General features: G+C 42.9%; 1 protein-coding gene across 2 annotated transcripts in view; it reads right to left on the bottom strand.

Moving 5' to 3' along the window:
* The window catches only part of ROR2 (receptor tyrosine kinase like orphan receptor 2), a 216956-nt gene that overhangs the window by 18311 nt on the left and 171067 nt on the right, over positions 1–27578 (bottom strand). For both annotated transcript variants that reach the window (XR_011075095.1, XM_068551870.1), the window contains exons 3-4: positions 10240–10527; positions 9404–9434 (exon numbers count right to left, since the gene is read on the bottom strand). Coding sequence is in view for 1 of the 2 variants with exons in the window: in XM_068551870.1 (XP_068407971.1) it covers positions 9404–9434; positions 10240–10527 (319 nt within the window). In the remaining variant the exon portion in view is untranslated. The remainder of the gene's footprint in view (positions 1–9403; positions 9435–10239; positions 10528–27578) is intronic.

Here is a 27578-nt window from a genome sequence, read left to right as displayed (position 1 = left end):
TAGATAGATAGATAGGGGATGGTAGATAGATAGATAAATGGCTTACAGATTAGAAAGGAAGAAATAAAACTGTCTTCACTCATAGATATCATAATTTACATAGAAAATTCTAATGAATATTTTTAAAAATTACAAAAATTAATATGGATTTAGTAAAGCCACAAGATAAGGACAACATAATCAATTATATTTTTATATTTGAGCACCAATTAGCAAATGAAATTTTTAAAAAATATCATTTACAATAATATTAAAAATACACAGAGGAGTAGTCAAATTCATAGAAAGTAGAATGGTGGTTGTCAAGGGCTGGGGGCGGAAAGAATGGGGCATTATTGTTTAATGGATACAGAGTTTCAGTTCGGGAAGATGAAAGTGTTCTGGAGAGGGGTGTAGTGATGATTGCACAACAATGTGATTGTGCTTAATACCTCTGAATTATACACTTAAAATGGTTAAAATACTTAGAAATAAACCTAATATGTACAAGACTTCCACACTTAAAACCTCAAAACACTGCAGAGAGAAAGGAAAGAAAACCCAAATAAATAGAAATACATACCATGTTCATAGATTGGAACACTCAATAGTTTAAAGAAGTCACTGTTCCCAAAGTGCAATATCACCCCATCAAAATCCTAGCAGGATTTCCCCGCAAATTACCTTTTACTACAAAAAGAAAAATAACTGTATAATGAGAAAACAGATCTTAACCAAGTGAGAAAAATTAACGTCACCAATAGGGGGCAAACTGACATCATGTACCTCCAGACGTGATACCCTGAGAAGGAAATATCACTTACATTATTTCAGTCAAAAATGCATAACCAGATTCTAATCATGAGTAAACATCAGCCAAACTCAAATTTAGTGATATTCTACACAATAACCGTTCTGCACTTATCAAAAATCTCAGTGTCATGAAAGGTCCAGGAACTGTTGCAGAGTAAAGGGGACTAAAGCAACATGGTGAGGAGCTGTACCCGGGGCGGGGGGATCTAAAAAGCATTACTGGGACAATGAAAGAAATTGGAGTATGAATGGCAATTCAAAGACATATATCCTGAAGTTGAAGCTGTCGTTCTGTAAGGAAACACTGTTGGTCTTAGGGAATATACACTGAAGTGTTAAAGGGCAAAGGGGTGTAATGAATGCAACCTACTGTCATATGGTTCAGAAAACAATAATAGTTGCAAACAGGCATAGAGGGAATGATAAGTCAAATACGGCAGAATGACAAAAAATTGGTAAACCTGGGTAAAGACATATGGGATTACTTATTACTATTCCTGTGACTTTTTTATAAGTCTGAAGTTATTTCAAAATCAAAAGTTAAAAACATCCCAGTAGGCACTGTGGTAGAAACTGACAAACACTCTAGAATTTAAATGGAAATGCAAAGGTACTAGAGTAGCCAAAACAATCATGAAAGAGAAGAAGAACGATGGAAGATTTACACCCCTTGATTTTAAGACTTGCTGTAATATTGCAGTTATTAAGACAATGTGGTATTGGAGTGTAAGGATAGATCAATAGAACATAGCAGAGAATTCCAAAATATATCTTCACATGTAGTCAAGTGGTTTTCAATAAAGGCACTAACGCATTCAAGGGAGACAGAACAGTCTTTTCAAAAATGATGCTGGAACAACTGGATATTTGTATGGAAAAAAATGAACTTAAACGCATTAACTCACACCACACACAAAAATTGTTTTGAAGATGCATCATAGACCTAAACATAAAAGCTAAAATTAAAATGCTTACAGAAGGAATCACAGGAGAATATCTTTATAGTATTGAGGTAGGTGAGGGCAAAGGCTTCTTAGACATGATGCATAAAAGAAAAAAACCATAAATCAGATTTACCAAAATTAAAATTTCCTGATCATCAAAAGACAGCATTAAGAAAATTAAAAAGGCAAACCACAAGCTGGCAGAAAACACCTTATAATATCTGACAAAGAAATTGTATACAGAAAATATAAAGAACTCCCATAACTCAATAAGAAGACAAACGACACAGTAAAAATTGTACAAAAGGCCTAACAGATACTTCACAAAAGTGTGTCCTTAGAAGATGGCCCCATTTTTAGTGACTGAAGAAATATAATTAAAACACCATGAATCATCACGATGCAAGACACTAGAATGGCTACAATTAAATGACTGACTATCAAATGTTGGTATGGATGTGGGGCAGCTGGAACTCTCATACGTCGCTGGTGGCAGTATAAAATGGAAAGATCACTTTGGGGAAGAATTTGGCAATTTCTTGTACAGTTTATATATATACATACCATCTGACTGAGCAATCTTACACCTAGGATTTGTTCTAGAAAAATGAAAACATGTTCCCCCAAATTAAATATTCATAGCAGTCTATTTATAATTGCTCCAAATTAGAAGCCCAAATGTCCATCAACAGATAACACATTGTAGTATCTTCATACAGCAGAATAATTGTCATCAATAAAAAGGAATAAACCACAGAAAGTATTTTTCAGATATTATATTTTGTGAAAGAAGCCAGACATAAGAGTCTCCTATATGATCTGAATTAAAAAGAATGTGTGTGTAGTCTCTAACTACTTTAACTATGACTGTGTTCAGCCACTTATCGCCTGTATCACATAATCTTAAAATGAATTAAGTTTCTATCTTTTATTCAAGTTCTGCACTATGGGGTTTAAGGGGAGTTACTTTTCCAGAAAAAAGAACCTATCACAACAAGAAGTCATGGAGAAAAAATTAGGTTGGCTTCTCTCCCCCTTCCAACTCAATTTCATTAGGTTGGTGGTTTAATGAATTTAACATCAAATGCTAAATGTTAGCCTTTTGTCTGAGTTAATTTACTTTTACCAACTTGTCAGTAAGGCAGCTTGCTTTCTCCTGAAGTCATTTTTAATTACTGGATAGTCAGTTGGCAGTTTCAGGGGGTTTTTTAATAGTGCTATTTTCCTATAATTAGGATAAAGTTTGAACTAGGCTTATGACAATTTCCCAAAGAGCAATGGAAGGAGTTTGAGGTAGAAGATGGCTGAGTTCCATTTAGACATGCAAATTGTGAGGTGCCTGTGAATCATCCGCCTGGAAATGCCCACCATGGGGCTGAACTGGGGGGCCTGGAGATGGGGAGATAAGTCAGACTTGGAAGTGGAGATGTCAGGGTCATGAGCTTATGGGTGGAGAAGGGCTGAAACCTTGGAATTGCCTGCAAGTCGTGAAGCAAGAAGGGCTCAGACATGGCCTCAAGGAAAGTGATTTCCCAGCGGCCAATAATTAACGTAACTTTTAATTGTCCAAAAAACAACACATTTTCCTTTAAGCAGACGTTCGTTAAAGCACATCATGTGTGCATTTACTTGTGAGCCATCAGGGTAGCCTAGGACAACCAACACAGGAAACATGGAAGCCCTGACGCTCACACTTCCGGGAGCACCCCCGACCCCTTCACCCGACGACTTTGCTACCACCAGGCTACCCCACCAGTGTACATATGTGTCTATCATCATGAAAATAAACCACTTTTTAAAAGAGTAGCTAGAAAAGATACCCACACATGAAATGTGAGACACACAGCCTCACATTAATCCCCTCGCATTACCAAACCTGCTACCTGAGTAAGCTATAATCACCCTGCCTTTGAACCTACGTCTGTGGAGAGACAGCCTGTCCTTGAAGCTTTTGTTCTCCATACACACACCCTCCTCACCCCACCTTCACACGGATGGAAGGAAAAACAATGTTTTAATGGTAATAAATCCCTTAACCTCTGGGGATTTCCACCCCACCCCCACCCCCCATCTCCTTCAATACACACAAGCTGATATCCACCAACGCTGCTGATGACCACGTGTGTGGATGTGTGAGGGCAGCGGCCAGAGGAAGAGAGCGAAGAGCCTGGAGGGGATGAGTCATCACAACCATCCCCGTTCACGGTTCAGAACCAACCTCGGCGTGTCCCCATGCTGACATGCTGTACACAGGGATCAACCAGGGCTGTATGATTATTCACTGTTTCAACTCTCCATTTGCAGGTACAGGATATATATACCACCAGATCAACAATGAAAGAGCTTTAACTGCTGTGCATTTTCTCAGGAAATGGCCCAAGAGGAGAGTCACAGTATTGGATAAGCTAGTGATATTCCAGAGACAAAAACGGAGAACTTGTGGGTAATTCTGTTTTAAACCCACTGATGTTCCTTCTCTTTGTCTTTGTTCTGGTCAACTTCCAGAGATATCATAAAGGAGGTGAAGGTGAGTCTGCCGAAACATAATTAGAGTCAATGGGGAGAAAAAAATCACGGTCACAAAAAAGACAACCGTCAATGGGCTGGTGCCTTAGGCTACGAAGTATCTGAACAAAGCGGGTCATCTGCCAACACAAAGTTAGCAGATCAATTCAGCATAATATTAAAAGAATATCTCACCCTGACCAAGTGGATTTCAGTCTAGAACTGTGAAGCTACCCAGTAATAGGAACTCTATTACATACCGTAGTATTAATACGTTGAAAGGAGAAAAACTACACAATCACCTTTGTATCTGAAAAAGTAACTGTAAAAATCAAACTTCTATGCAATTCCAATAAAAATACAAACTGATAAAATTCATATGGAAGAATAAAAGATAACAGTCAAGATAATTTAGAAAAATGGTATAGTAATAAGGTAGCTGTATTAGCCAGCTTAGGCTGCCATAACAAACACCACAGACTGGGGGGCTTAAACAACAGACATTGACTTCTCACAGTTCTGGAGGTTACGTTCAATATCAAAGTGCAACCCTATTTAGTTCCCAGCTTTCAGACGGCCACCTTCTCGCTGTGTCCCCACATGGCAGAAAGGAGAGACAGCAGTCTCTGATGTATCTTCCTCTTCTTATAAGGACACCAGCCCTATCAGATCAGGGACCCACCCTTAAGACCTCATTTAACCTTAATTACCTACTTAAAGGCCCTATCTTCAATACAGTCCCATGAAGGGGGGTTAAAGCTTCAAGATCTGAATTTGGTGGGGGGGGCACAATTTAATCCATAGTAATAAGCAAAAATATTTCTCTACATATAGCAAGATATATTACAAAGATACAGTGTTAGAATATTGTGGTATTTATTCCAGGCACAAAAGTTACTAGAACAGAATAGAGAGCCTAGAAGCAGATCCGCATGTATAGAAATTTCACAGATGACAGAAGTGACATTAAATTTAATGATTACAGATGTGGCTATTCATTAGATGATGCCAAGGCACTAGGCCACTGAGATAGGAAAACATTACAGTAGAACCCTAGCTGATACCAGCATAAAAATCAATTCTAGATGGAGTAGAAACTGTGTAAAAATTGTATCTAGAATATATTTTAAGACTCTTGCAAATCAATATGAAAAAGACAAACGTCCTAATGAAAAATGGACAAAATACAGTCGACTCTGGTTATCTGTGACAGTCATTTTCTATAAAGTTGCCACAAACACTGAATTAGCAAATACTGAGCCATTGTTCCTAAGGCAAATAAAGAGATACTTTTCTGCAAGTCTGTGGTCATAACATTTTCATCAACCAATCAATACATAACCTTGTTTTATGTGTGTTTCTGTTTAAAGATGTCTTATTTAATGTGGTTGGTGATTCATTAATAATAAGCTTGGGGCCAACAGCACTGTAACTCATGCTTGAATGAAGCTTATCTAACATATTTTTCCTCCACAAGGCACATCACAGCCTTCTGGTGCTTAGGAACATAAGACAGCACTTCAGCACTGTGCTTGGGGCCATTCTAAACATCAAAATCACCAACGAAAAGTACAAAATATAAACAGACCCAGAAAAGCACACTTGTGCACAGCAGGAGAGCTGAAACAAGATGGCAGACCTCAGCTGGGAACGCATGCACTGGGCAACTCAAATTTTTCACTGTTGTGTGCATATCCATGAGTGACCATGGAAACATCCTGAGTATTGATTTGGGGGTTACAAAGAAATTTTACTGAGTAAGAAAATTTGCAAGTATTGAGTCTATAAATAAGAATGGACTGTATTTGAACTGGCAATCCAATGGTTATTAAACCAATACAAATATGTTCAACTTCACTGTTTACTGGTGAAATCTAATGTAAAATTACTATAACTTACAACTGACACCCAAGATATTGGCAAAATTTTGAGTTCTGATAATACCACGTGCTGGAAAACAGGGGGAAATAAGAACTCATGCTTTGCTGGTGGGACTATGAAGTCCTTTATCACTTTGGAGGGCAATCTGACCATACATGGTAGAGGTGGGAAGTGCATACCTGCAATTCCACTCCCAGACTTCTACTGCTGGAGGACTCTGGCCCACTGGGACAAGTAGACATGGAAAGATGTTTACATAAGATGGTCTGCATCAGTGAAAACAACTAACCTTCACTGAGTAGACACATGGACAATTAAAGTGAGACTGACTCACAGAATGGAGTATTGTATATTTGTTAAAATGAACTTAACCTACATGTATTAACCTGGACTTCCAGATTGGCAAACCCCCCTCCTCACCCACCTCTAAAAAAACTGCACTTATATGCTATTTACAAGAGACCTACATAAAACAGAACACAAAAAGGTTGAGGGAAAAAGTGGGACAGGAATAGTAAAACAGCTTTCTAGCAAATGCAAATAAAAAGAAAGTAGGTGGAGCAATATTATTGCTAGGCAAAATCGAATTCAAGGCAAAAAGCCTCAAAAGAGACTTAAAAACAAGACAAAACAAAACAAAAGCTATATAGCCTCAAACCTGGAGGTATTTAAGAACATAAACTCAAAATTTAAAAAAATAGAAAACTGATAGAAATTGGCAAATCCGAAATGAGTATAGACAACTTTCATATATTTTCAGATATCTGTAACCAATGTGAACAAAAAATATAGACACTTTCAATAACACACTTAACATATGTGATTTAATATATGAATTGAAATATTGTGTACTGGCTACCATCAGAGCACATTTATTTTTTGAAACAACAGGAAATATTCACAAAAATTTACCATATCTAATTGGCCACAAAGAAAATCTCAACCAACTACCAACTGTAAAATACATCCCAAATTCACTGATAATAATACAACAAAAATCAGAAAATAACAAAAAACAAAAGCTTATGTTGCCTGGAGGGGAAAAAGATGTAGCCAAAATGGTATTCAGAGGAAACTTTACTGTCTTAAATGCATTTGTTTGAAAATTTAAAACAACTAATAAAAACTACTTTTTTAAGAAGTCAGAATGACATAAAGATCACTTGAACCACTACACACACATCAGAATGGCTCAACTTAGAAAGACCAACCAGATCAAATGTTGGCAAACAATGCAGTGACCATAACTTTCCTACCTGCTGGTGGGAGTACAGAGTGGTACAATCACCTTAGGAAAAGGTCTGGTATTTCTTACAAAACTCAGCACACACATACCCTATAAGTCAGCACTTTGACCCTAGGTATTTACCTAGCAGAAATGGAAATACATGTCCACAAAAAACTTGTATGAGACTATCCATAGTAGCTTATTCATCAACGTCAAAAGATGCAACCTGCTCAGGTGTCCATCAAGAGGAAAATGGATAAACTAACTGATATAGTCACACAAGGGAACACTATTCGGCAATAAATAGCAGCAGCCTAGTGAAACATGTACAGCATAGATGACTCTCGAGAGAATCATGTCAAGTGAAGGAAACCAGGCTCAGGTGGCTATGTATTGTAGGATTTCATTTCTATGAAGTTCTAAAACACGTAAAACTAGCTCATGGTAGAAAAAAATCAGAACAGTTGTTGCCTGGGGAGGAGAGGAAGTGATCAAGAAGTTGCATGATGGAACTTTCTAGAGTGATAGGAATGTTCTGCGCCTGGATAAGGGTTAGATTGCAGAGGTTTTTGCATTGTTTGGGCCTTATTAATAGAATACTTAATGTAAGTTCTAACTCAAAAAGAAGACACAACAATAGTAAGTACACAGATGTTGAACTCTTGTTAATGATTTCCATAATATTTCTAAATGATATCATAATCCATAATGATATCCAAAATATTTCAGGATAAGTGTACAAATATCTGCAAATTATTGTGAAATGAATAAAAGAAATAAGACAACTGATGAATGGAAACGGATGGAAAGATAGGCTAGCACAGTAAAATGTAAGCTAACACAACATTGTAAATCAATTATACTTCGATAAAATAAATTTTTAAAAAAATAGAAAAAAATTTTAATTGTATATAAAATTAAATAGGTAAGTATACTTGATATTTATATATTTAATAAATTACATTATAATTATGCGTAAATTATTTATTTATATATTTCACAATATATATGTTTATGTTATATAATATTTAATTATACATAAACAGACAACATAAGATATAGATATAAACGAAAATAAGAATTCAACTTTTGAATGACTTATACCTTTTCGAAAGCCTCACAGATGTGCCCTGGATGCAATTTCTTCTTTTCTCACTCTATGCATGAATGATTATTAAGGAGAAATGCTTGGACACTACGGCTCAGCACAGAAAGCTCTAAAAAATCTGCCTTCTGCAAGTGGCACCTGATGTAAGCTAAGAGGGGCCCCTGCCCACCCACCTCACCCCAATGGCCAGGGTTTACGAGGCAGCAGGGGGACGCAGAGAAGCAAACACTGCTTGGCTGACCAGCACAGCGTCTGCGCCACTGCTCAGAATTTTCAGATGTGAAGCAAAGGCTTTCTGATATGCCTGAATAGAAAATGAGGAATCCAACAGCCATGGCTAACCTCGAACACAGGTGCTGAAAAGAGTGATTCTCATGGATGTGAGGTCCGGAGGAGAAAAGACGTTACACCAGGAAACAAGAGGCCTGAGTTCACAGTCAGAACCTGCCCGCAGGTGGGTGTAGACCCGTGAGCCAGGCTCTGAGCCTCAGTCTTCTGAAGTGGGTCTGAGACCCCGCCTATGGTGGAGGTTCCCCGAGGCTTGACAGGCATACATTTTGTAGACTGCAGCTGGCGATGCAGTTAGGGTGGCACTGGGACTTCAGGGTACTGCCTCCCTGTTTTAAATGTGTCCAGGACACCAGGGTCCTGGCAGCCCCGGCAACCTGGTCTGTACACTTACACTGCCTCCAGTTGCCCTGCAAGGTCACGATCTCTGAAAGCAATTAACTTTGCCTGCTTTTATGACTTTTTCCCTAACACTCAACATGGAAAATATAACAGTTCTCCAGCCAAAAGCAAGCACATTGCCATCCTTGTGTGAAGTCCAGCCAACTTCTAGCAAATTCAGCAGAAACATGTGTTTGCCCGATTTAAAGCTGGGGTTCTTACATAACGGAAGCCCACAAAGAATGAGAAAATGGTTTGAGGAAAGCAAATACTTACTGAAAGTTATGATTTGGGCTGTGTGTTGGACCTAAAGGAAAAGAAAAAAGACAAGTTATTAATACTTCATGATTTGGAATAAATTTTTTGTCCAATCCAGCCCGTGGTAAAGGCAACCGCAGCCCAGGGTGCTCATTTGTGGTGAGCGGCCTTCGGCCTCCAGCTCTGCCCCTGCCCAATATTATATGCCAAGGATGGGGGAAACCACCAAGGATGGAAGGGGTGCTCTGTGTTGATGCAGAAACGTCAGGAGATATTTTGGGAGTTTTTGCTGTCTTTTCTCTCTTCTCATCTAAACCTGATTCACAAGATCTGTCTTACTGGTGACAGAACGGCTGGGGCATTGCAGGGACCTCCACAGAACTGGGATGAAAGGGACATATTCCTGCCTGCCATTTAATTGCTTCATGCCACCTGTGACGAGCGCAAGAGTACAGAATTGTCCTCACGCTCTGCTCCCTGCCCATCCTCTGGGCCGGGCTGGGTTTCTGTGGGTGGGTGGGTGGGTGCCTGTCTGGATCGCCTGGGCTTGAAGCGTGCGTGGCCAGCCTCCCCGTGGGGTGACCTCCTGACACATAGCCTGCCTGAGATTATGTTCTGCACTCCAGGTTTACAGACCTCTCCACCTGTGTCTATTTTCTTTTATTACTAGTAAATGGGTAACAGGTTAAGCCAGGACCTCATGCACAATGGGAAAGGCCTCGGGGAAGGGTTTTATTGATTTCCTCTCTGCTGACTTGTGTGTGTTCAGTTTCAAACTGCACATTCATCTGCTGCTCGGTGGCTGGGGACTTTCCTATCTGATAAGCAGCACACCGGGGACTGTCCCCACTCACCGAGCCGCACGAACAGGACGCCAGTGGCGGTGATGGTCTTCACCCCATTGGTGGCCACGCACTGGTAGTAGCCGGTGTCCGTCGTGTCCAGGTCCTGGATCCGCAGCCGAGAACCGTATTCCGTCTTGCGGATGATGATACGCCGGGGCTCCTGCACGACCGGGGCATCGTTCTTCAGCCACCGCACGCTGGGCGGCGGGTTTCCGGCCACCTTGCAGTGCAGAATCGCTGTCTGGCCTTGGACTATGGTGATATTGTTCACCGGCTCCAGGAAATTCAGAAAGTACCCTGCAAAGGAGAACAGTCAGAGAGGAGCAAACGTCCGTGAGGGCTGGGAGAGAAGGCTGCCTGGGGCTCCTTCTTGGAATTGCTTGGGGAAGGTTTTGATTTTTCTCTCACATAGGTATAGCCCATTCTCGTTATTTGGGGTAATTTTGTTCTAGAATGTTGCCTCAAACACTGAATGAGCGAATACGGAATCACTGCTGCTGGAGAAACACAGGGTTAGGTTCCTGTGAGCCTCTGGTCACAGCGTTCTAATCAACCGATCAATAAAGAACCTTGTTTTATTGTGCTCTGTTTAAAGACACCTTATTTAATAAGTATTGTTGATTCATTAACATCGATCTCATGACCAACAGACCAATAACTTGTGTCTGAAGGAAGCTTATCTAACACACATGCTTTCTCCATAAGGCACATCTTGTGCTTAGGACACCAAACAGCACTTCAGCACCATTATTGGGGGCATTTTAAATGGCAAATTACCAACAAAAGGTACAAAAATGCAAAAAACATGGGACTAAATAGACCATGAAAAGGACATTTGTTTACAGTATGAGTTGGGACCTTAGGCAGAGTGTCATTTTGTTCAAGCTCAGCTGGGAATGTGTGCATGTGTGCATTGGGCAATTCAAAATTTTCACTGCTCTGGGCATGTCTATGAATGACCATGAAAGTGCTGTGAGAACTGATTTGGGGGTTAAAAATACATTTTAGGTAATAAGCAAACTTGCAAATATGGAATCTGCAAATAATGAGAATCAACTTTACTTCTTTTTGAAAGCACTAAATCTAATCTCACTAAATTTATGATGCAAATTCATATTCAGAAAGTCCATCCTCCCTTCTACCACACCATCAAGCACAAGCCGCAATAAGGAAAGTAGAAAAAGAAAGCATGTGACTAAACAGAGATATCCTCAAAAACAAGCTAATCATTGGTCTGAACAGAACAAAAATAACAAGGTTGAGTGTTGCTGCCCACTGCACCCAGGGCAGGAGCAGGAAGAAGCCGTCCAGGGCTCGCATACAGGAGAGAAAACAGGGCCTAAAAGTACCTGAAATACAGAGCTAGTGGGGCTGGAAACACTGCCCAGGAACGTGGGGTCCCAGTTCAACCACAGGCAAGCGCTTCTCAGCTGGTGACAAAGGCCACTGGGAACAAGAGGAAGTAAGGCAGACAGCGGTGGGGAGGGGTAAGGGTGTGTGTGTGTGTGTGTGTGTGTGTGTGTGTGTGTGTGTGTGTGTGTGTGTGTGTGTGTGTGTGTGTGTGTGTGTGTGTGTGGTGTAGGTCAGGGGCTGGGGGATACTCTCTGTCAAGATAAACATGCACACTAAAATTCCACAACACCAAAGAAACCCACTAAGGCTAGACAGACAAGACAATCAATCATCAGGAGATGAACTTACTACAGACAAAACCAAGATAATGGAGCATTCGAAAAAGCCTATAAAGCATATTCAAGTTCTAAATCTTTTGGCTTGATTTATGGTTGGTCCCTATTCTTTTTTTCTTTTTTAATGAAGTGAAACATTGAAAGATGGCACATATCTGTATTACTGATTTAATTGGATGAAAAATTACAGGATTCCTAGTGGACCCTGGGGATAAGTTTCACAGGATGAGTGATGGCTCAGATGTTGGGTGATAGGAGATAGCTGAGGAAGTGGGAGGTTGTGAATTTCAAGATGAAGGGACAGTTTTCCTTCACAGCGGAGAGTGGATAGATATCGGTCTAGAGAGGTGTCACTAACCAGTACTGATTACTATTTATGAATATTATTAACAACATCATTAGGTTCTACCTTGATTCTCTGCTAGCCAACCCCTTTCTCGGTGCACTCAAGTTGAGGAACAGAATTCTTACTGATGACACAAAGCTGGAAGGTAACTAAAATGTCGATGACAAACACCTGAAAAGAGGCTGAATCAAGCAGGGTGACATCTTGGATGTCAGGGCTGTTCATTAACAGCACAAGCTCAATTTGGAGAGACTTGCATTCCTGACGCTCATGCACTAGACCCGGCATCTTTGAAAACAAAATGAGATCTGATTTGACATTCTGAAGCGGTTACTTTGGTATAATCCGGGCTGCCCAGATTACAGCGAACACATTGTTTCACTATGTTCTGGCCAGAGCCCAAGCACTTACAAGTTGCTTAAGATTCAAATGCTTCATTAAGGTCTCATAACACTAAAATGCACAGTAGGGCATATAAAATAGTCATCAAATTATAATTTAACATAGCAAATGACAGATTAAATCACCATGATCTCTTCTTCCTGGCATAAGTTTAATTATAATTCTCATCTCTACCCTGATGACAGTTTTTCCAAAGGCCTTTGACAAACCATGGCTTCCTGGGAGACACAGGCAATGGCTTCGTGTAAAGGCAGAGTGTAAGGATCTGTGTCTCCAAGCTGACTAGCAAAAACCTAAAAGGAGCAGGCCCAGGGGTTCTGAGGGCCGAGACAGGATGGTTGCTGCTGGCTCTTATCTCATCCATTTGGGAGACTGGCTTGAGAGTAGTTCTGCTACCACCTTCCTCCATTTGCATACATCAACTTGGGACGTCTCCATCGATTGGCTAAAAATCTTGAAAGATATAGAAAGATCTTCTTCAACATGGAAAAAACATTTGTCTAGAAAGGGAAGAAAGGGAGGGAAGCACTCAGAGGAGAAAGTTAAGGAGACAGTTCCTTTTGTACAACTTAGAAGGAAACCTGGGGAGAGTCCAGGACTGTCCAGTTACTCTAAATATAGACCCTTAGTGTCTGCTTCTTTTCAAGAATATCTTTTTTACATCGAATGGGTATGGAAACGTGGAGCTCTTCTTCACTGTTCCCACCAACAGCTTCTCCTACACCCGACTGACAAATTGACAGCGGTTTAGACTTAGTCTTTCCGTGTCCCTCAGGAAGGCTCCTTTTTGAGAAATGCAGAATAGGGCAGATGGGCTCGTTCCTGTTTGCGCGCCACGTGGGCACAGAGAGCCCTGATGTTAACTTTGTCCCACCGGGTAGGGTGCTGTGAAACCATCTATTAGGCTTAATCCAGAGATGGTGCTGGTATCTCCCTTTCCGATGCTGTATCAACACTAGCTAACAAGGACTAAAGAAATCCACAGGTACTGGAATCAAGCACCTTACACAGTTGATTTAATCTTTAAAGCCCTCTTGGCTATATCTGTTTATGTGAAATGTACAGAATAGGTAAATCCAGAGACAGAAAATAGATTAGTGGTTGCCAGAGGCTGGGGGAAGGGAAATTAGGGAGTGACTCTTAATGGGTATGGGGTCTCACTTTGGGGTGATGAAAGTGTCTGCAACTAGAGAGCAGTGATGGTTGCACAGCATTACAAGTGTAGTCCTGGGGTCAGGAAATGCCTGCTGAGGAGGGATGGGCAAGGTGAGACCAGGTGAACAAATCACGGACAAGCAGGTAGAGGGGAGGTGGAGATGTCAGGCAAAGGGGAAGGGGACCACTCTCTTGAAAGCATCCTTCCCAGAATGCTGGCAACCACCCTCAGTTTTGCTCAGACCCCGGGGTAAGCCTTCCGCTGATTTCCTCCCCAATTTATCCAGATTCCCTTCACTCTCAACCAGATGAACACTCACTCCTGAAGCCACACCTTCCTCAATCTACAAAAAACGAAGGAGAATCTAGTGAAGTGATCTAGTCCACGTGGGGAGTTCTTGCCAACTCTTCTCGATCCTACACCGTCTAAACCAGTGGGGTTCAACAGTGTCTTCACATTGGGGTCAACTGGAAGCTTATAACATACATCCAGCTGCGCAATTTGTCAAAACTCTTAAGTGTGCAGCCCGAGCTAAGAGTCCCTGCTCTGAAGCGCTGAGGAGAAAGAAAAGCAACAATTCCAGTGAACGAAACCCATCCAAGAATGAACTTAGAGCAGACCCGAAACAACACTGAGAAGCATCGCTGGAGGGCATGGTAGGACTGGAAAGGATACCTGGGGAGGTTCTGAGTGCAATGGCATATAAGAGGCCTGTCCAGTTGGGAATGGACAAAAGGGCAGGATGTCCACAGACAGCACCCATGTCCCGACTGAGGCCTTGAATCAGTCTCCTTCATGCTCTGCAGGAAGCTCAGAGAGACCAAAACTGTGGGTCGATAACATGGTAATTTCATACATCCATAGCTCCCTCCCTAGGCAGGTGAGTAAAAGCAAGCCTTCAGGAAGAAATCAGAAAGACAGATAATGAAGAAAAGCTAAGTTATACCCATGGTATCAAGGCTTCTGGAATGTTCTTTCCCTTCCCACATTCTGCCCACTGGAAGGGAGGGGGGTCCCTTGTTCTTCCTAAAACACACCCAACTGATCCCTTATTGTGCAGTCAGCCAAGAACCCCTAGTCCTCTGATCTTTTCTATTTCTCATAAGTCAATTCTCTGCCAGAAAGTCACCTCCACAGAGGGTGTTCCCAGCTGCCTCTATTCACTTCTAACCTTGCCCCCCACCTCACTGATCTTGGCCTGCTGCTATGTCAAAGTCACACGCATTAAATTATGATGACTGAAATACATTGTGACATCAAGAATAACAAATGTTACTTTGACAGGGGGGCAAGTTTCTCAATTTCATGGCTATTTCTCTTCCATCCTGATAAGTTCCATTTAAAAATTGGGATAGGATGATGGAGAGAGAACTGCATTTATTATACGAAAACTATTATATTTCTACGTATTGTACTAATTTCCTGTTGTTGCTGTAACATGTTAGCACAAACAGCGTGAAACAACACAAATTTACTATCATACAGTTCCGCAGGTCGGAGGTCCGAAAATCAATGTGTCAGCAGGGCTGTATTCCTTCTGGAGGCTCTGGGAGAGTCTTTCTACTTGCCTTCCCTGGCTTCTGGAGGCCACCTGCATGCCCTGGCTCATGGTGCCTTCCTTGTATCACTCCAACTTCTGTTTCCATCACATCTCTGTTGAGTGACTCTGACCCTCCTGTCTCTCTCTTATAAGGACCTCTAATTACATTGGCCCACCTGGATCATCCAGGATCATTTCCCATCTCAAAATCCTGAACTTAGTCCCATCTGCCAAGTCCCTGTTCCGTGAAAGGTGACACGCTCTGAGTTCCAGGACTTAGGACGTGGACATCTTTGGGAGGCCATTATTCTGTCCCTTATGTATATTTTTCTTTTATCTTGCCACTTTACTGAACTACCTTAGTTATAAGAGTTTCTGAGTTGATGGTCTTAGATTTTCTATGTAGATTTTCTTCAAATAACAATAATATAGCCTTTTTGCTTCCAAAATTCATACTGCTCCTATCTCCTCTTGCCTCCTCTTCAGTATTAATTATTTTTGAGCTAACAATTTTTAATACTGAAATGTTGCACAGAAAAGTACAGATATTAACATAGTAGTACCCATGTACACAACATCAAGATTTTACGCAAATATTTTACCATATTTGACTTACAACACTTAAAAAATAAGACATTCTGGAATGTAACTAAAGCACACCCTTCCCTATTTGCCCTTTCCTCTCCAGAGAACTACACTATTCCAATTCATATTTGTATTATTTTATATTTTTAGAATTTTCTCTGAAAGATCATCTTTGCTAGTTGCTTTTTTTCACTCAAAGTCAGCTTGGGATTTACCTATGTTGATGTAGTTCATTTATTTTAATTACTGTATAATATTCTACTGTACAAACAAACCACAATTTCTTTATCCATTTCCCAATTCTGGAGCAGTAGATCGTTTCCACATTTTTGCTAATACAAACAGTGTTTAATGACCATCTTTATACACCTCAACTTGTACATGTATGGGAATAACCTTGAAAGCATCCACCTGGATGCATTAGTGATAAGTCATAGGGCCTTGAAATCTTTCATCCATCTAGGTCTCAAAAGTGCCTGAGTTAAAGTATTTCTCCTACAACTTTGCCAGCATTTGGTGTTTGGGGGCTTTAAAATGTTTGCCAATATTTTGGACATGAAATAGTGCTGTTGTTTTAGGTTGTATCTTAAGGATTCCTCATGAGCTCAAGAGTCTTTAGGAAGGTTTACCAGTCCTTGAGGTTCTCCTTCTGTTGCTGTCTATTAAAATCTTTATACTCCTAACTAATAAATTTTCTTTTTCCTTTTCTAATGTATGCATTAAATATGAATTTTTATTTAAATATTTTATTGAAATATATTAAATATGAAGTTCTTATTTAGCCATCAAATAAATTATTTTATTTAATCTCCATGTGGTTGGTCAGACCCCAGTTTTCTTATAATTTATAATTTTTTTTGGTTGAGTTATTAAAGGTGTGCTTTAACTGCACTGTTGTCACAAAACATAGTCTGTGTGATGATAATTCTTTGATACCACTGAGATTTGCTTGCACAAACACGACGATTTCAAGGAATAAACAGAAAATGAAACGTGAAAAAAAAAAAAAAAGAGATTTGCTTTACAGCCTAGTACAGAGTCAATTCCTGAAATGTCCCACATTTGATTGGTAAGAATGTGTTTTCTCTAATTGCCCAGTGCAGGTGTTTATATATGCCCACTAGATTAAGCTTGTCAATTTGTTGCCCAAATTTTTAATACACTTATCAATTTCAATGAGATATGTGTTAATTGATACTGTATATGGCAAATAGCCATTAATAATTCTGTGAGGTTGTGCTTATATATTGGAAACTATGTTGCTGGGTGCAATAAACTCCCAGTTTATTATATCGTCTAGTCTTTACATCACTATGTAAGGCTTCTGTGTCTAAAAAACCATTTATTTTGATAGTAATGTACCTATTTCAGAGTACTTTTGGTTAATGTAGTCCTACTCTATATTTTTATTTTTTTAATGATTTTTATGTTTATATACTAGACATGAATCTTGTAAGCAACGTATAATTTAACATGTTAGTTTATAAGTTTGTATGTGTTAACCTATGACTTTCTTAACTGATGGGTTTATTTTTAAAGTGTTAATTTTGCTTCTTAAGTCTCTCTTCCTATTTTCTATTCGTTTTTTTTTTTTTTTTCTTTATTCTCCCTTTACTTGTTTGAAAGTTAGGCTTAAGTGGCTAGCTTTACTACTTTTTATAGGCATACCTAATTTGACAAAGTCTCCCAAATACAACCAAATACAAGCACCTTGAAGTGCTGTGAGCTGCAATCACCCCCCAGCCACCAGAGCTTGGAGTCATTGCTTCCCAATGTTTAGTTACACTCCATTTGTACACCCCCAGGGGTCATTATTACTGATGATTTTTACTAACAGAATTTCTTTAGATTTGCCAACCTGGTTACCAAGTTCTTTCCTTGCCAAGTCTGCCTGCATCTCACTCCTTCCTCCTGGTTCAACTGAGCTCTTCCTGATTCTCATTCGCTCTTTGGGTAAAGAACTGAGGTTGTAAACACTCTTACTCTTGGTCGAAAATTACCTGTTACTTTCACACTTGAATAATAGCTTAGCTGGGTACAGAATTCTAGACTGACAATTACAGTACTGTCCTCTGTCTTTTGTGGTTTTTGTTACAAGTTCTGCTGTTCCTTTGTGGGTAATATCTGACCTTTCCCCTTTTCGGCTACTTTTCATACTTCCCCTTGTCTTTGCCATTCCGAAGTATCACTAGCTGTGAATTTAGTTTTATTTTAGCCTCAACGGGCCTCCGTGCCATTTCCAACATCTGAAGATTCATGCCTTCCATCAATTCTGTAAAATTCTCTACCAGTATCTCACAAAATATTGTTTCTCCCTTCCCCTTTATGTCTCCTTTGAAATCTCCTTCTTGATATATGCTGAATTTCTTTATGTGATTCCTCCAAACTATTCACCTACTTTTATATTTCCTGTCCTTTTATAATCTTTAGCTAAGCACAATCTACTGTCCATCAGGTTTTCTCATTTCGTCTACTACATTTTTCATTTCTAGAAGGTCTCTTTGGTTCCTTTTCAAACCCACCACTGCTTTTTCTTCCTTTATCTTTAATCCTTCTGGCTTCATTGTTTACTAGCTCATCACTCATCCTGGGCCTCTCTGAGTGTACTTTGTAATTTTTCACTGCAGGGCTGGGTTTTCTGTGGGAATCCCTTTAGGACTGGGTTCCTGCAACAGGCAGTGTCAAATGTTCACGTTGATTCTTGGGCTCAGGATTCCCCCACAACGTTCTGGTAATGTAAATTTGGTTTCCTGAGGTGTGGGTCCAAGTCTGATTTCTCATGGGAAAGCCTTCTGTGTTTCCCACCTTGAGCCAGGCTTCAGGCAAGCCCTCTTCTGACCCTCCTGGGCTAATGAATGAAAATTCCCCCCTCTTTCCTTAGGTCTCCTAGGGCTTAGCCACGGTGCCTTAGCTACAACATCTCTGATCTCTGCCTCATGGGTTGCCTTCTGGCATGATATTGAAACCCAAGGCTTCTGATGTAACTAAGCTTAGCAGAATAGTTTGTATAGCAGGGGTTATATTTCATAGGCCTTATGTTAAGGCATAAAAAATGTAAATTCCTTCATTTTTCTAAAACCAAACTTGATTTTTTTTCTCAACCCCTTATTTCTCCTGATTGAAGGAAATGTAATACATCCAATTCCAGTGGAATCAGTAACTTTAGCATATTTAGTTATTTCATGTAATCTCAAAATCAGGATTTTCCACTTCTGGGTATCCTCTCCAGTGTAAGCTATTCCAGCGTCAAAACACTGAAGATTGATGTGTCTGTAGCTACCCTTTTCCTGCACCATCTTTTGCCAAGGTGTCCTCGTCTTAATGGTGCTCGTTCTACTCTGGAGCCCATGGATGCATGCACGTTTGCCCCACGGCCACAAGGTGACACCGTTGAAGAGCTCACCATTGGAAAGCTCATGTCATAACTGCACAACACCTGCAGATTCCAACTCTTTGTCTCAGTTAAACTTTTTCCCAGGAAAACTGGGCCGTTCTCCATGGCTGTAATCATAGTGGAACCACCCGGGTGGTTCCGGCCTTGGCAGTCCAGGGTTATCACAATTCTGTTTCCTTCCTATTCCTGGCTCCTGGGCATTTCTCCATCTCTCTTGCAAGTTTCATCTAAGCATTTACATCTTTTACGAATATTTTATTGAGCACCTGTATGTAATTTAAGTCCGAGGGAGGCCAAGTTAGTTTGGTCCACCATTACAACCATCATTCATTCTCTGGAGGCCGAAATGAAAGTAGAAAGAAAATTCTCTGAAGACTAAGCACAATATTGCTTTTTCCCTTGGTGTTTAAATACCAGCCAGTTTTTTACCTCTCGGCTTCACTTCCTTTCCGTGTGAAATATGGCATTTGTACTGGCCATTGCTAAGTTCTCCTCTAGCTCACAAAGGCTTCCTTTAGAGTTGCCCCAAACCTCTCCAGACGCAACTGAACAGGCCAGGAGGAGCTAGGCATGGGCGACTGCAAATTCTGCTACCTTGGACCCCGTCAGTCCGTCACAGCGTTAAGAGAGGAGAACAGAAGTTTTCCCTTTTGATTATCCAAGAGGGTCTCCCCTTCCTCATAGCAGGGTCACTTCAACAACTGATGCTAATGCATTCCATCTCCCTGATGCCCAGGCTAGCTCTCTGCTTGCCCCTAAACTCCACACAGTGGAGCTTAGTCCAAGCATGAAAACATACTAAAGGCAGGGGTAACAGAGAACCTGTTTCCAGTGGACACCACTCCTGACCTCACAGTCAGATCAATGATTAATGATTTTCTTTTTTACCCCAACTGACCGTCCACATATTCACCAACTTGGTCAAATGACTAAGGTGTTTGAGGATCTGCTTGTTTACCAGATCATACTGACTAGCCTGGGAGGAGATAAGGAAAGCCATGTGTACTAGGGTCATGAGGTCACAGGGCTTTGATTGGTGGGAAATAAAACAGCCTGCCTAGAAGGGCAGGTGATGAGGGGACCCTGAGAGCCAGCGCAGAGGACAGAGCTGCTCTTCCCAGAAGGAAGTATTTACAGGCCAATAAATCCACTGGGGGCAGTGGCAGGGGCTCAGACCTTCCCGCTGAGCTGTCTAGCGGTCTGCACGGAGCCAGCAGCAGAAAGAGTTGGAGGAGGGGAGCTTACCAGGGGGAGCAACAGGGTCAGAGGAGGGTGTGAGACTAGAAAGGATGGAAATCGGAGAAAATAAGAAAAACAGGGGGAAATGAAATTAAAGGACCTGAGAGATGGAGAAAAGTAAGTAACAGTGTTTGGCGGAGAACAGGGTGCTGTGGGTTGAACTGTGTCCCCCAGTGAGATAGAGGTGCTGGAACCTGTGAATGTGACCTTACCTGGAAATTGAGTCATTGCAGACGTAATCAAATTGAGATGAGGACATATGGGTGGGCCCTAATCCAAAGGCTGGTGTCCTTTAAAGAGGGACATTTGGATACAGACACAGAGAAGATCACGTGAAAACAGAGGCAGAGATTGGAGTAATGCGGCCCCAAACCCAGGAACTGCACGGACCGCCGGCAATGCCAGAAGCTCAGAGACATGGACGGTTTCTCCCTCAGAGCCTCCAGAAGGCACTAATCCTGCCAACACCTTCATTTTGGATTTCTGGCCTCCACAACTGTAAGAATAAATTTCTGTTGTTTAAGGAACCTAGTTTGTGGTACTTTGTTATGACAGCCCTTGGAAAATACTGCAGGGGGCTCGAGGGATTGAGGAAGAAAAGCAGAAGAGAGGGAGAAGGAAGGAGACCATTTGACAAACAGGGTGACACCCACATCCTTTCAAAGGGACAGGGACACAGATACATTCACACACACACACACACACACACACACACATACACACACACATACACACACTTGGAGGGTTCAGGCACAGGAAGACAGACCCAGACCCAGAAAACCAGATGCAGGCACGGGCGGGCTTAGAGAGAGAGAAGCACACACAAAACCCAGGCGGCTGGGAGCACACAGGAGCTGGTGCATATCAGGGGTGGGTCATAGGGAGAGAAAAGCACACACACACACACAGACGCACACACCTGGGACAGACGTTAGACAAGCACACATGAACAAGCCCGCTGCAGTATGGTGTTCAAACTCAGTGGGATGAAGAAGAATGACTGCCTCTCCGTCACCTTCAATAGGGACAACAATGGATGGTCCAGCCAGACAATGGCCACCAGTTGCCGTGACTACATCCCAGCTGAAGTGCAGGTCTCCAGCAGCTACCCTGGGAGAGTGAGTGGGGGACACTGAGAAGGAGAAGCAGAGAGGAAGGCTTGGAGGCAGAGACTAGCCTCATGCCCCTGGAAGCAGGCTGTGTCCCCGCCCTCCCCAGGGTGGGCTCCCGTGCACATGTACGAGCTCCCAATCCGCCCTGGACAACATGACTGTGTACATTTCGAAATCTCTCATCTGTGGGTTGAGGCTTTCTCCCAACATGGCTCAGTTTGTCCAGATCCCGGGCAGCCCAATGGGCTCTGCAAATTCACAGCCGGCAGGAGGATCAGGGGAGCTCAATGAGCAGCCTTCACCTCGAGAGTGGCCAGGGATCAGAGCCTGGAAACCCATGTTAGATCTGTCCAGAGGAAGTGGGGCAACATTCTAGGGCCTCCGCTCACTGTCTGGGGGAGCCCCAGGTTTCCATGACCAGCCAGGGGACACCCAGAGGGGAGGTGCTAAGTTCCCAGCCACAGACTTCACGCTAACTGTGTCTACAAGCAGGGTGCTGTTTTCAAGTCTACCCCATCAGCCCTGGAGACGCTCACTCTCTAGTAAAGTGCAGGAAACAATCACACACACATTCACACACACACCAAGAGTTCCAGAATAAAACGGAAATGCACCCAACATATATGCTAATCAATCCTTGTGTCCTATGTGAATCAGGAACCAGGCACCCAGTAAACAGACATCAGGCATCGTCTTCATGCCAACATGGTGAACTCTGTTGATGGCTTTTTTTTCTCTGTCCCAGGAAATTTTAGTTCAGCACTGCAGCACAGCGTGTCACAAATAGCAGGGGGCAGGCTGGTAAGTAAGGCATCGACTCCTGCCCTGTGATTTAGAATGCCCTTCAGATCACCTCTCATTGCAACACATCCTCAAGTGGGGAGAGTCAGGGATTCCCCTTCTGGTTTCAGTGGGGACGATGAGCAGCCCTTCTCCTAAGACAGGAGACACAAGCAAGCGAGTCTATTTTTGGAGGCTGTAGGACGAACAAGATGAGTACCACCCGTCCGGGCTCTCAGAAATGATCCACTTCCCACACACATTCCAAAGTACTGATTCTACAAAACCGGAGATGTGTTACATACGCATTTAAAATACAGCCTTGGAACAAAAGAGCAAATGGTTTCTAGGCCAAATGCACCCTTTTGTAAGTATAATAATAATAAATAGTGTGTCTAATATAGCAAAGAGTATAAAACTCCTGTTAAATATCACTGTAACTGGAGTCGTAAGCCTTCAGTGCTAACAACGACAGTACTTTGGAATACAGAAATTTCAGGCAAACGTTTCAGCTGTAAATCACAGTGTCTTTTGTATTCATTTTTTCCTTCTAGACTCTGGGATCTCTCTCTTTCTGAATACCAACCACCAATTATATGTTAAGTGCTCAATCTTGGCCCAGTGCATTTGAACTCAAATGCTTTTTACCCTTGTAACTAATTCTCAGATCCTGTTTTGCTCAGTGACAGACTGGCCCGCTGGCCGTTTCCACCTGCCTGCAATTTTACAGATGCGTGGACATCATAAATGGTAACTGGGTTAAAGAAATAGCTCATACAGTCCATTCGGCTATTATTATTTTTTATACGTGATTTAAGCCAAATGTGGCCAAGCAGTAACGCTCCCTGAACCTCTTTAAACAAAAAAAATGCATGGAATGATAAGTTTGGCATTGCCAGGCCAGTTCCTTCCGTCACTGAGGGTGCGAGAAGGAGGTCGGGGGAGCAGAAAGGAAGAGTGGATTGAGTCCTCTTTTGTGCAAGAGTCATAACCCATAAGGAAGTAAAATCGCACAACAGGACTAGAGAATTGGGTTGCAAGGGAATAACTGACGCCCCTGGGTCTCCCCGGGGGGCCATTCACCAGGCTCCTGTCCCTGAGGGGCTGCTGTGGTCTCGATGCCTAGAAACTGATGGACACACTGAAAATCATAACTGTGATAATGACAAATGGCCTCAGCATCCAGCCACTGCTTTTTGGGTGAGAGCTATACACTAAGCCCTTCCATCCCTCCAATGGCTGGGGGTGAGATGTGGCCGAGAGCAGTGCCCAGACCCCAACAGGATGGTGGAGCGCCACCCAATCCAGGCCTGTCTTCTGGCCAAGCCAAGCACGGACCGCTGCACTCACCATGCTTCGCTATCTGGTGCAGCCACCACAGAAAAGGGGCCCAGCTTGCTGTGGTCCTCTGCATCCTTTTTTACTGCCTTTTTACAAGCGTGTACACATTCTCACAGACACGTGTACACACACACGCACACCCGCCTGACAAGTTAACTTCAGCAACTGGTATTTCTGTGCCCTGGAGAAGCTTCCAAACTCTAACTGAAACTCCCCTCAGCCCTGCACACACACTGATGTGCACACAGGTGTAACACAATCACAAGTGGGTTAACAAAATCAAGAGGCAATCCAATCCCAACTAAGCAGAGGACGTTAGAAAGCATCCTGTGCTAGGCTTGAGAAGTTGCTTGAACACCAAAAAGGAGGTCAAGGAATCCCACCCAAGCCACTGAAGCTGACTTATTGATGTTTGGAGCTTACGGCTAGTTGGCAATAAAGTTTCTATGACCGTTTAGCCCATGGTCATTTCAGCACCTCGATTAGCAAATGCATCTTCCAACCAAGTGGACCAAGAGTCCAGCGGCTGCTTCTGCCTCCCAGAGGGCAGCTGTGAACACTCGGCTTGAAGAACAGCGGTAGCCAGTGCAGCACTCCCTCCCGGCCCCTGCACACCCCAGCCCATGCCCACAAGGAGGCCCCACTCTGGCTGGAGGGAGAGGTCTGCACATCTAAACACAGCCCCGGAGCACGTTTTCCCTAGGGGATATTAGTGTCCACGGAATGACTGCAGGTTGGATTTTAGGCTGTTACTGTGGCTCGTCCACTTATTTACCCAGCCACACCTCCCTCCTAATTCCCCTCCACTTCCCCTCCATCATCCTCCAGAGCTGCCAGGGAGATCTTCACAGAGAGTAAATCAGGTTACACCACATCCCAGGCTTTCCAGAGTGAAGGGCATCTCTTACGATGAAATAGAGCTTTCTCCTGCCATCTAAACAGCTGTGCATGCTCTCCTAGGGCTGCCCAACAGAACTTTCTTTGATAATGGAATGCTCTAGATCTGTACTGCCCATGATGGTGGCTTCTAGCCACAGGTGGCCCCTGAGCACTTGAAATATAGCTAGTAAGACCCAGGAACTGGAGTCTTAATTTTATTTAATTTTAATTGACTTAAATTTAAAGACCCACACGTGGCTGATGGCCATGGTACTGGACCGAAAAACCTCTCCAACCTCAGCTCCCCCAGCCCATAAGCCCCCACCTTCTCCCAGCTGCCCCAGGACACCGAGGCCTCTTGGCCTCAGGGTCTTTTCACAGGCTTCTGCCTTGGCCCCAGACACACCCTCTCCCCACTTTCTTTTAGCGAATGTCAGCTCTTCAGACCTCAGCACAAACATCCTTTCCTTAAACCAAGACCCCCTTTCCTTTCCTTCCAGTTCACCACGCCCTCATTTCTTCCTTCAGACTACTCGTCACAACTCCTAGTTTTATAACTTACCAGTTTTCCCTTACGATGCCAATTCCCCAGTCCAGTAAACTCTGAGAGGCAGAGACACACTTGTTTTGATCACCAGTGTGTGCCCAGCCTCACACAGCGCCTGGTACGGAGCAGTCAGGAAATCTGTGTGGGCTGTCTCGACTTCGGGCTCAGTCACACTTGTGAGCAGTGATTTCAGAATCTAACCATCAAAAAGCATCTTTCTTCCTAAGAAACCTCTCCTGAGGCCCAGCATTGTACACAAGCTTCCAGAGACCGGGTCTTGTCTGTCTGGGGAACGCACCCCTGTCCCAGTAGAGGCCCTCGCCTAACAAGCAAGGTCACAGCGACCAAAGTAGGACTTTGAGGGGGTCGACTGAGGAAACTAACTTGTGTATTTACTGCATAACATACTAAAGAGGAAAATCCTTGTCAAGGAGCCTCCAGACACCAGACGCTACCAAGAGCATGTAGATCCATGCACTCTTATTTTTTTTTAATTGGAGTATAGTTGATTTACAATGTTGTGTTAGTTCAGGTGTACAGCAAAGTAAATCAGTTATACATATATATATATCCACTCATTTTTAGATTCTATTCCCACGTAGGTCATTACAGAGTATTGAGTAGAGTTCCCTGTGCTATAAAATGGGTCCTTATTAGTTACCTATTTTATATACAGTAGTGTGTATATGTCAATCCCAATCTCTCAATTTACCCCTCCCACCCCTTTTTCCCCCCTGGTAACCATAAATTTGTTTTCTACATCTGTGACTCTATTTCTGTTGATTTAAATGACTGTTCTGAGGCCAGAAGGGAGCAGCTCCCTGTGTGACCCCAAGAGGCCCTTTCAGGACACAGAGGGACATCTGGTCAACTCGGCTGAGACTGGTGGACTTGAGTCATTGCTGCTCAATCCCCAGGAGACCCAGCCTTGGACACGTGGAGGTGAACACATTCCTGAGGGGACACAGGGACCCTCAATGTGCAAGGGGCTGAGAAACTAATATGGATTTCTGGGTTCTGAATAATGATTGAGAAAAGAAATGAAACAGAAATGAAGTGGTTGTTTTAATCGTTAATTGTTATACACTGAACTGTGTCCCCCCAGATTCACATGTGGAAGCCCTAACCCCATGTGTGTGACAGTATTTGAAGGAGAGGCCACTGGGAAGCAATTAGGGTTAAATGAGGTCATGAGGGTGGGGCCCCCAGGAAGGGATCCAAATCTTTATAAGACAGGAAGAAACCAGAGCCCGCTCTCTCTCCCTGTGAGGACACAGCAAGACTGCACTGCCTACAAACCAGGAAGAGTGCCCTCACTAGGACCTAGCCATGCCAGCACCTTGATCTTGGACTTCCAGCCTCCAGGACTGTGAGGAATATATACCTGATGATTAAGCCATTCAGTCTGTGGTGTTTTGTTGCGGCAGCTCAAGCTGACTGACGCAATAATCTAAGGCAATATGGTGACAGCGGAGGAAGCAGGAAAATCGTCACTTCCTCAAGTGACTGGGCTGCATCACAGGAAATGGGGTCTATCGACTCTACAAATCTAAGATGCCAACAAAGTGTGCCAAGTGAACAGTAACCCTGACAGTGACCTCTGGGAAAGCCTGGAGCAACAAGACAAAGAACATGGTCGTTGGTGATCCTTTGGAGGAGGGCCACCTGCCTGTCTGAGATGCCCCCTAGTCTGGACAATTACACCTCGACAATAAGCCCAGAAGACGGCCGCCTGTCATCAGGAGACTCTGTGGCCAAGCCAGGAGTCCAGCTCTTAAGGCTCCACTCAGGCCCATGAAACACCCCCAAAGCCCCTTCCTCCCTCCAGTGGCCATCTGTCTACCCCTGCCCTCTATCTCCCACCCACCCACAGGCTTCTGACTAGCTTCAACCAGCCCTCAGCACCCTCACAACTGCATCAAGAGACACAGATGTGGAGGGAGGCAGGCCACTGTGCAAATACTAAGCAGGACCCCGTGGGGTTCCTGGGCACAAAAGCCTGTGTCCCCCATTTCTTGATTACAGGAAATAGGCTTCATTCAGCCTCCATGACCTTCCCTGAGTTCCAATGGGCAGTTCCAACAGTTGCTAATCAGGGAAGGGAGGGGATGTGGAGACAAGGGAGGAACAGTCAAGAAACAATAGTGCAGCCTTGGGGCAGGGTCCTGGTTCCCCCTCAAGGGAGATACATAACAATATCTTTGAGCTGTTTTGCAGAAACTGAAACCCCCACCTGGTGGGAGAAGTGAAAGGTATGCTGCCCACAAGCACGAAGACCCCAGACCAGTTGGAACCAGAAGGTTGATGATGCTGACTCCCACTTACCTCACCACCAACCA

The sequence above is a fragment of the Eschrichtius robustus genome, chromosome 10 (assembly GCF_028021215.1).
Source record: "Eschrichtius robustus isolate mEscRob2 chromosome 10, mEscRob2.pri, whole genome shotgun sequence".
NCBI lineage: Eukaryota > Metazoa > Chordata > Mammalia > Artiodactyla > Eschrichtiidae > Eschrichtius > Eschrichtius robustus.
This window is presented reverse-complemented; position numbering and strand designations above follow the sequence as displayed.